Raw genomic sequence first — 10891 nt, forward strand, 5'->3', positions numbered from 1 at the left:
TAGTGGGGGAAGGGAAAATCAAGAGAGTGTGATGGGCTGAAAGTCAAGTGCAGAAAGTGTTCCAAGGTAGAGTCTATAATTAGCCTTGCAAATGCTACTAATGGGTCCAATGATATAAAGTGTCAGAAGTGACGATTGATGGGGTAATTGTTGACCTGGAGTGACTTTTTAAGAAAAAATAGGAAAAAAGTGAATATAGAAATAGAGTGACTACAGAAAATGTCAAAAAGTTGTGTTGTAATGTGGGTTTTCTAGAGGATGAAGTAAATTTAAGGAGTTTTTTGGTTACTTGCTTTTGTATTTAACACAGGAAAAATTAAATCATGTTTTTATGATCCAGTTGGAAAAATGATGGCTGTGTGGGGAAAGGAGAAAGACTTCCTGAAGCAATATTCTGGAATGCACAGAAGAAACAGGAATGGATGATTAGACAGTAATAACAGGAGGAAAGGCAGAATGGACAGGCATAGATGAATAAATGTAGGTGCTAGCCCTTGTAGAAAATCTCTTTTAACTGATTTTATTTTCTGAGAGAAAGTGGAATCACAGGGAGATGTGAGAGGTTTATATTTACCTAGGAGAGTAGATACATGTAGAAATTGTAGTATGATTTTCTAGGAGCGTTAAGAACCCATCTGGGGTGTAGCTGTGAATGTGAAATGAAAGCAGTCAGCATACATTGTTTTTTTTCTGTAATTTTGATCAGCTCTTCAGGGGCAGGCACAAGTAGGCAGTGGATTGGATTAAACTAGGGTTTGGGTTTTGCAATTGGTTTTACCAATTATATATAGCAGGAAGGACCACAGTGGCAATGGAATTGAGGGGGTAAGATAAGGGAATAATTTTAATATAAGGCGAGTAAAGACATGAAGATGGTTAGTATCCAGTTTATTTTATTACCCCTGAAGACATACCATGTAAGCCATCACCAGTAGAGTTTATAAGGAATACTCTCCTCATGTGACATTTTAATGCTACGTATCAGCATGGCTTGGAGAGAGGTGTGGGAGCAGGGGTGCACTGCAAAGAAAATCAACAAGGCAAACCCTAGACCACATCACTAGCCAAATCAATATCTTCTTGAACCTGAATTGAAGGATTGATGAGACAGAGATATTAATGGCTAATTTTTAAAAAGGGGAGAATTTTCATATTATCAAAATTTATCAGTAGAAATAGTTGTCAAAACAGTAAGCTTACAAATGATAATATTTTGCTTAGATAAGTTGGGCCAGCATATATATTTTCTGCAATGGCTAGTTAAAGGATTTTAAGGACAGCAAGAATTTCACATTGAAACACAGTGCTGAGATTTTTACTTTAGGTAACTCTTTGTGCATCTGAAGCATTATACTTAATATTAATTTGCATTAAAATAAGAAATTTAATGATTTCTTGTATATATAGAAAAAAGCAATAAAACATGAACATGATGCCATTTCTACTAGAGATATCACAGTGATTTCTTAAAATTGCTTTTGAGTACTCAAGAATTATCTTTATGCACTCAGATGTCTTTAATTAGTATTCTCTGAGCTCACAGAAAGCTGATGATTCTCTTATTTATATTTCCAAAAAGTTAAATATTGTTTTATAACAATAATTCTTAGATTTAAAAAATAATGTCAAATAGTTTTTTAATGATGGAATATAAAGTAAACAGAGTACCTGCTTTGATTTGTTACTTAAGTCTGGTTTGCTCATATGTACATTTGTTAAATAACTATACTGGTATTTTATATAACAGCAATGTTAACTAAGCAGTGATATATAAACATTTGTTTTGAAATGTCCACATCATGACAAAATTTATACAACTAACATACTACATTTGTGAAGATCATGTTTAGAATCTTGTGTTGTATGAAAAACATATATAATGAATTTATTTTCTTTTTATTTTCCAAATACTAATTATTCTAAATATAATATTTTTCTTGCTTAATAAATAACTATAAGGTATGAGAGCAACTGTTCCTTAAAAACACCATTCCACCTCTGAGAATCAGCTGATATTTTTAAGGTGTATTAAACCTCTCCATTCACAAAAAAATTGGTTTGTCTCTCTACAACATAAATCTCTTAATATAGGTTTTTGGGTATGCTGAAATCTGTACCGTGACCTTTAGGAATATCATTTCTAGCAGTTGGGGATGTATTCCTGGCTCTGTCACCTGTGTATGGGCTGGATGAATGAAGATGAGTTATTTTATCTTCTTATGGCTCAGTTTTGTCACCTGTGTTCCCTCAAAATCTTGGATGGAATATTAAATACAAGAGCCTAGGGCTTGGTATGGTTTAACAAAGAATCGCTAGAGCCCAGCACACAGATGGGTCCCAAACAAGTTATTTGTTGAAGAAATATATAAACTATATAAATAGTAGAGTACAAGAATAGTAATTGTATAATAGAAATATTTTGAAGATAAAGTGACATAATATATGATGAGAACTGATCACAGTCCTAGTTTAAAGTAACTATTCTTATTGGGCAGAGTTCTAGAGAGGCCAGGGTAAGTTTTCCTTCTGTGTCTAACCTCTAGTTCCCCTTCAGATTGTGAATGGGATTTACTTAGTGGCCCTATGCCATGCTTTAGTATCGGGAATTGTGTAAGAAGAAAAATGTTTATTACTACTCATAGCTCCTAAATCTTTCATAATATTTTGGAGAAATAGAAACAAGTCAAGTGGATTCAAGTATTGTAGTATATAATGTAAAACTCATACCATTGATGGGAATGTTTTTAGAGCTTAAGAATGCATACCAGAAAATTGGAGGTAGCATATATGATATTTCATTGATTTTAAGACACACACATTAAATATTTACATATTGAAAGTCTGGGTGCATTTTACACTTGATGGCATCCTACAATTGATTGGCTTCTTGTTTTTACTCTTCTTTCTTTCTTTCTCTTTGTAGTTCATAATGTAATAGAATGTCTTCAGTAGCATTAATAAAATATAATATAGTCATATTTTAAAGCAATATTTCTCTATGTTCATTTCTTATCACCACCTAACCCTGGCAAGAAGACTTAGGTATTTTTTTCCAATTTATTACCCCATTTAAATTTAATGCCATAGATACACTCTATATTGTTTATGTATTACATGTATATACATGTTGCATAAATAAAAGGAGTAAGCTATTTTTGTTCCCCAATAACCAATTTTCACCCCATTGTGAGCACTATTACACCCATTGAGAATGCAGGTATTAAAGTGATACTCCATATTATTCTTAGTTTTAAAAAATTTCATTTACTACAATATTGGGAAACAACTAATTATTAAGTTTAGGACTTTTGGATTTAATTATATAATAGAATGCCTGGGGAATTTTATTATTATTAATAAATAGTAATTCTCCAAGTCTTTGTATAACATTCTTCTACTGTAGTCTGAGCAGGTTGGGATTCCCACCCACACTAGTAATGAAGGAATATAGAGCTCAGTCCACTGTGATCAGGGCTTGCACCAGAGAGAAGATATGACTAGAAAATCAGGATTTTCTTTTACAAAGATAATTGTTACATTTAACAGCTTTCACGGATGGAGAAAAGAGTGATATATTTGCTTGGGGAATACCGTTAAATAGCAAAGTAGTTCAGTATATTTTTAAGTGTTCACTTAATCTTGTCTCTGGGCTATTCAGTTTAATCTTCATTTTTTAAAAAATTGGTGGTTCAGAAAACTTCTAAAATTAGTAATATGTAAAACTTTTAATTTGCTGTACATATTGCAGTGTTTTATGTTTGACAATTCCAACATGTGTGTATTGGCGTAGTTTTACTGAGTTGGGTTAAATGATTATTTTGAGAATCAAGCACATCAAAACACTGTTGTTTGGGGAGATGTGAACTATTCTAATGGACCAAACAAAGTATCAGCAAAAATGAACATAGGGAGTTCTCAAAAAAGACTTCTCAGTAACACAGACAACCACATCAAGGCTTTATCGATCTCTGAGTTAGTTTTCCACAAGCTTTTGCAAATATATTGAAAGGAATTCAAAACCAGAAATCATCTCCTCCACTGCTCCTAGTACTTGCTCTTTCTCTGCCTTTTAGTCGAAGCATCTCCATAATGCTTCGGGCATAGACATCTCTCAAGTTCACGCTGATATACGAGTCAGTGGCTATATTCTTGGTAAGCTTCTTCAGAGCTTCACGCTGCCTAACAGCTGCTTCCTTGAGCTTTAAGGTAAAATAGCAAGCAGAGAAACGGTCATTAATAATAGCAATAGGCAGAGCCAAGACAAGGATCCCCGATAATATACACACAAAGGCCACGATTTTGCCTGTGGTGGTATCTGGTCTAATGTCCCCATAGCCCACCGTAGTCATGGATGTTGTGGCCCACCACCATGCACAAGGGACACTTGTGAAGGTTGTGTCAGGAATGCTTTGTTCAGCAAAGTATTCCACAGTAGAGAAGATAGAGATTCCCACAGACAGAAAGAGGAGCAGTAGGCCGACTTCTTCATAACACTGGGTGATTGTCATTCCAAGTGAGCGTAATCCTGTAAAAGAACATCTGCTGTCAATCACTGGCACCTCACCTCTCCTCCTCCCTCCTCCCTTCCTCCCTTCATTTCCTGCCATCCACCCACAAACATGCATTTCACATCTAATATGTCTCCAGCATTGGGCAATGTTCTGGGGTATATTGTTGACAAATCATAATCTTTGTCTTCATGAAGCTCAAAGTCTAGTTGATGGGGCTGGATTGAGAAGGATAGAAAGAAATATAGTTAGATCCATTCACTCTCTTATGTATTTATTAAACACCTACTATTTACACAGAAAAAGGTGATGATTGAAATTAAAAAGCAGGCAGGGGTATATAATATAAATTTGCACTTTAGTCTGTTCAGTGGGAGGTCTTTGCAGTGTTGCATGTGTTGGGCTCACTTGGTCAGACCTGCATTGCAATGCATCATTTTGACACACTTTGTTAATGCCAATTTTATGCTGTCTCCTTATATTTTATGTCTGTTTTTTTTTACCCTCCCAATAAAGTTTAACATGATGAACATATTATCTAAAAGCCAGAGGCAGTAAAGGACATACACCATGAGAATGAACAGAAGCAGGTGAAGCAAGTTAGACAACAGTGACAGAACTGACATAAAAACAGCATATGTACAACTAGAGGACAGTCTTCGAAGTTTGCCAGGAGGGGTTCCTGAACTCCTATGACACCCATTCAGATTCTTGTCTCTAATACCAAAGCTCTAGGAAATATTCCCTTTGAGTATATAGAATTTCTGAATTCTTGTAAGGAAGTGGATCTGAATATTGGAAATTCCTCCACTGCAAAAGGTATGGAGGACTGGGGCCACTGGGAAATTCACTCTTTATGAAGCACTGGTGAATTCTCCATTGCTGTACTGGGATTCATCAAATCCCTGGGAGAGAGACCCAAGAGGGTCTATTCCCATGTCTGAAGAGATAAGTCTTAGGGATGGTAAGATGTGCCCATATAGGACTATTATTTGAATAAGGTATCTTCCCTAATGCTAGAGAGATATTGCTATAAGTGAATTCACATGTGGAAGCCATATCAACCTGATGTCACAATAATATTGTCTCTGAAGGCCAAAGTAATACCTCTTAGAATCATTTAAAATCTATATTCACTCACTAGAGACTACTTGAAATGCATTAAAATATTATTGGTGCTCTCATCATTTTGAATTTTGTTCTTAAATTTTGAGATAATCTTGAATTATTTACCAGCTATTTTTACTGATTAGTGCATATTAATTTTGAGGTTTAAGTTCAAAAGAAAATGTTTTAGAATAGCTTCAGAATACATTTGAGAAAATTGGCCTTAATGTATCTGTATTGAATTGCATTTCTGAAATAAACTCAGTGTGAGAGAAAGCATTGTGTTTGAGGAGACTGTTTTCATTTCAAGATGAAACTTCTAAACAATGTTTCTGTAAAGAAACATAAAGTGGTCTGAGTTTCTTCATGTTATATCTATTAATACAGATAATTCTCAAAAAAAACAATATAAGATAGATGTAATTATTATTCTTTTTTACCGATAGGTAGACTGGTAGACAGCATGTCTAGTACAAAGCTACAGAGCAACGATTTAAATCTAGACTCTCTGGCTTACCATTGTTCTAACTTATTGTATAATAATACGTCTCTACTTATATTTAAAGTTATTACATGGAGAAATACCATCTATATCTATGTTTTGTTAAATGTAATGCTTGAGATAAAATTGTCCAATATTCATGTAAGTTTTCACACCTTTCCAAAAAATTAGAGCTTTATGAGTGATCTGTACTGCTTTAGAACTGCAAAAACCCTTTGAGAAGGCAATTCTGTGGAAATCACTATTATTATCTTTTTTCTTTCTTTTGGGAAAAAATGTAGTCTTTACTGGATGTTTTTAAATGGAATCCAGTAAAGAGTTTATAAATACTAGAAGAAAGCATCCTATTTTGTGTGTCAGAAAATAATAGTACTTCTAAAAGTCATTGGAAACCCCATTATCAAATAAATCTCTGGTATGTGAGACTAGGTAGGAAAACACACTACCAAAATTATATTAGGATAAATCCTAATTCTTCAGTGATGTGAAAAACATATATATTTGAAGTTACTTTCTCTCTGCACTTATAGGGAAAGACAGCTACCATTAAATTATTTCAGGTGACCAATTAAACACATCTCTCGAGAAATAAGGTGATAACAAAACTCTCTAGCCAAATTATTCGTATCCTATGTATTGCATTCACACATATAGTGGTAATATGGCATCTTACTTTAGTGTTTCTCAAAATGTGATCCAAGAACCACCTACATCAAAATTACTGGTAAGCTTATTAAAACATATGCGACTAGATCCAATCCTAAATACAAGAATCCAACTCTTTAAAAATTGGGGCTCAGAATTTTCATTGTAACAAGGTTTTCATGGGATGCCTTTTTTCATTAAGGTCCAACATAAAGTAACAAATTTGTAATCCAGATAATCCAGCAGCCACAGGGTTGGTTTATGAGAGTCACTGCCCTCAGGGAGGCATTGATCATCATTAATGGACTTGTGTGATTTCCCCTGACACTGACTATGATTTTCAAGTACAACTGTGTGTTGTGTGGAGATTTTTCTAGGGAGAATGTTTGATTATCTAGGCTTTATGATGCACATGAAAGCTAAAGAATTCTTGTTATCATCTCTCTCAAGCATTCCAGGTCACAGACAAGAATATTCTCAGATATTGGATAAAGCATATAATTAGTGTCTTCAACTTTCTTCCAAAACTAATATTTCCATTGTTTTTCAAACCATAGGAGAAGGCCACCAGTGCCTGGTCATCTCTCTTTCTGTGTTGCCAAAGAAGCCTCAGCAGGACAGACTTTCTCTTCTGCTATGGAAACCATGTGGCAGTCATTTTCTTGGACACAGAAGAGTAACTAGCTTATGTCCCTAAACATCATATAAATTTATGCTTATTTTATGTGCTGTTTATGCATATTTTATTTAGAAGCTTCTAGAAGCAGAGTGCTTTAATTTTTGTAAATCTTCTAGACATTAGTGGTCAAATTATTTTTCAAATGTCTTATAAAGTAGTATTTTGTTGTGTAAATGTACCATAGCTTTTTTCAAATCCACTCGCCTACTGGCATTGAGCTGTGAAGGGATTAAGCAAACAATATTTATGTGACGCACAGACACGGACAACAGTATGGTGATAGCCAGAGGGAAAGGGATGGGGAGGTGACAGTGAGCAAAGTGGGGATAAATGGGAACAGAAAGAGATTTAACTTTGGGTGCATGATGCAGTATGCAGATGATGTTTTTTTGAGTTATATGGTTGAAACCTATATGTTTTTATTAACCAATGTCACCCAATAAAAGCAATAAAATAAAATATTAGCCCTGGCCGATTAGCTCAGTGGTAGAGCGTTGGCCTGGCATGCAGGAGTCCCGGGTTCGATTCCCAGGAGAAGCGCCCATCTGCTTCTCCACCCCTCCCCCTCTCCTTCCTCTCTGTCTCTCTCTTCCCCTCCCGCAGCCAAGGCTCCATTGGAGCAAGGTTGCCCCGGGCGCTGAGGATGGCTCTGTGGCCTCTGCCTCAGGCACTAGAATGACTCTGGTTGCAACAGAGCAACATCCCAGATGGGCAGAGCATCGCCCCCTGGTGGGCATTCCAGGTGGATCCCGGTCGGGCGCATGCAGGAGTCTGACTGCCTTCCTGTTTCCAACTTCAGAAAAATACAAAAAAATAAATAAAATTTTTTAAATGTCTTGATGGAAAGAAAGTGTGAAAAGCATTGTTTCCGTTATACCTGTGATAATAACTTCATGGATTTGCTTCCTAAGAACTTTTTTGGAGATCATGGTTGGGTAAAATATGAGAGTTGGTATTTTGAGTATCAATTGAGATTTGCTTCCTTTGGACTGTGGGTCAAATTCCTAAAGTTTCAGAAACAATGGCAAATTAAAAGACATCAGGGAAATCCGAATACCTGTCGAGTGCCTGCCCAGCTTTAGCATGCGCAGAGCCCTGAGCAGCCTCAAGACCTGGACGATGCGCCCCACGTTTTCCAGCTCCTGCGTGGTCTGACTCCCGCTCAGGCTCTCCACCAGAAGCGTGATGTAGAAGGGCAAGATGGCAAGCAGGTCTATGATGTTTGGCACCTTTCTGAGGAAGCAGCACCTGTCCCGCACACACAGGAAGCGCAGGACAAACTCCCCGGTGAACCAGCTAATGCAAAAGTACTCCAGGATTTCCAGCAGCTGCAGGTCCAACCAGGCTAACTCAGCTGACATCAGCGCCATGTTGACGATGGACACCACCACAAAGATGATGGAGATGACCCCAAAGATGCGGGCAGCTGTGGAAGACCCAGGTTTCTCTAGAATGTCCCAGAGTTTCTGGCGGACAGTGGGACAAGGTCCTTGTGAGAACTCCTGCTCACTTTCATGTTGGCTTTCCTGGTCTTCTGTGTCCTTCTTGAAGTCTAAGGTTTCGCTCAGTTCTTTTCTTCTGAAGTATCTTTTAAAGAAGACAACTTTGTAGTTAATCAACTTTTTAAATACATAGACGGAAAAAGAGAATTAAAGTTGGGGGTAAGGTTATGCTTCTTATTTTAGTAAAATGGAGAAAATGTCCCTTCATTTTCCAGGCTGTCTCTTGCCCACAATATTTTCATTCTATCATTTAGGCTTATTATTTTTTAAAATGGCATTTTTGTGGTAGTTTTTACAAGAAGATTTATACATAGCAAGGCTACTTTAATGTATTTTGTTACCCATGTTCTTGTAACAAACACAGAAGTTTGCCATATGGAACTGTGTGTGTGTGTGTGTGTGTGTGTGTGTGTGTGTGTGTGTGTGTGTGATGGAAGATGCTCATGAAGCAATGATAGTAAGAGAAAGATAATAGCAATAGCAAAGTTATCATTATAGTCAAGGAATCAACTTTCTGTCTTCTGTATTTAAAGCAGTTCTCCATCCAAGTTTTTAAAAGTGAGTGTTCTAAGTTTGATAAATAATTCTCCATTCTGAGACCTACATCCATATATATATATATATATTCCAGTTCTGACCTCCCTTGCCTTGTAAATGAATTGACATACATTCACACACAAAAATAAATAAATAAATAAAATTAAAAATTACAATACAAGAAGGTTCAAAAGTTCCAATCAAAAGTTGGCCTTAATGCTTCCCAGCTGCCCACTGCTACCTTCCAGCTCTGAAGTGGTCAAGCACTCAAAGGCCTGCGTTTGGCGAGACTTTTGCAAAGCCTCCAGTCTTTCCCTCTGCCGCCCTCCCCCCAGTGCTCCTGCCTCCCCGCCCGGCCAGCACCGTGCTCATCACAGTACCTGTCCCTGCAGCAGGAGTCGATGCTGAGCTCGTCGATGCCCCAGTACTGGATCTCCTGCAGGAAGGAGAGCGCGCACAGCTGCTCCATGACGTGCAGGCGGCCGGTGCGGTAGTAGTGCAGGACGTAGCGGAACGCCTGCGAGCTGCGGTCGAAGAAGTATTCGTTGTCCACAGGGTTGGCGTCGTCGCAGAACTCCAGGGGGCTGGGTGCGGCGGCCAGGGCTCCGGGGCGTCGGTACGAAGCCACCAGCACGGCCAGCTTGCCCAGGCGCGTGTGCGGGAAGCAGGACAGCGCCTGCTGCGAGAGCACAAAGCGGCTGCCGCCCACGTTGACCGTGAAGCTGTCCCCGAGCGCCAGGGCCTCCCCTTCGCCCTCGCTGCAGAAGACGCTGGACTCCAGCGAGGCCAGGGAGACGCTGTCCAGCGGCGAGGCCGGCGGCACCCGGCTGCGGGGAGGCAACTCCATGCCGGCTGCCGCTGCCTGGGGACACCACAAAGTTGGGGCGGTGGCACGGCCCCTGGTGGCCACCGGGATTTCCCGGGCTGCCGAGGGGAGTGCCTCCCACCCGCGCACCACTGCGCCCTCCACCCCTGTGCTCGCGCCCCCTCTCGCCGCTAGGGCGCTGCGAGCGCGCGGCAGCAGCGCACTCAGGTACCGGGGCGCCGAGGCTGGGAGCCGAGGGGTCTCCTCCCGGGGAGTGCTCGGGTGTGGTCCAAGCCCCGGGCACACTCCCTGTGTCTGGAGCCCTCTCCAGGCTTGTGCACCCCTCCTCGACTTTGTAATGCAGATCCGGAGCCCCGGAGGTGTGAGGGTCGAAAGCCTGGTTACTTGTCCAGTGTGTGTGTGTGTGTGTGTGTGTGTGTGTGTGTGTGTGTGTGTGTGGACAAGATGACTCGTGTGTGTGTGTGTGTGTGTGTGGACAAGATGACTCGTGTGTGTGTGTGTGTGTGTGTGTGTGTGTGGACAAGATGACTCTTGGGGGTGACAAGACTCACTCCTGAGCACAGGGCACCAAAACGCAAAGTTCAG

The 10891-nt window shown here is 39.3% G+C and overlaps 1 protein-coding gene across 1 annotated transcript; it reads right to left on the reverse strand.

Annotated features, from left to right (window-relative positions):
* Nucleotides 1-4013: 4013 nt before the first annotated feature.
* On the reverse strand, nucleotides 4014-10518 carry KCNV1 (potassium voltage-gated channel modifier subfamily V member 1). Its single transcript, XM_066372493.1, has 3 exons — nucleotides 9861-10518; nucleotides 8499-9028; nucleotides 4014-4525 (listed from the first exon to the last, which is right to left on the reverse strand). Exons 1-3 carry the CDS (start codon nucleotides 10325-10327, stop codon nucleotides 4014-4016), a joined length of 1509 nt encoding a protein of 502 aa, XP_066228590.1. The 5' UTR covers nucleotides 10328-10518.
* Nucleotides 10519-10891: the final 373 nt, after the last annotated feature.

The sequence above is a fragment of the Saccopteryx leptura genome, chromosome 3, assembly GCF_036850995.1.
Source record: "Saccopteryx leptura isolate mSacLep1 chromosome 3, mSacLep1_pri_phased_curated, whole genome shotgun sequence".
Classification (NCBI taxonomy): Eukaryota; Metazoa; Chordata; class Mammalia; order Chiroptera; family Emballonuridae; genus Saccopteryx; species Saccopteryx leptura.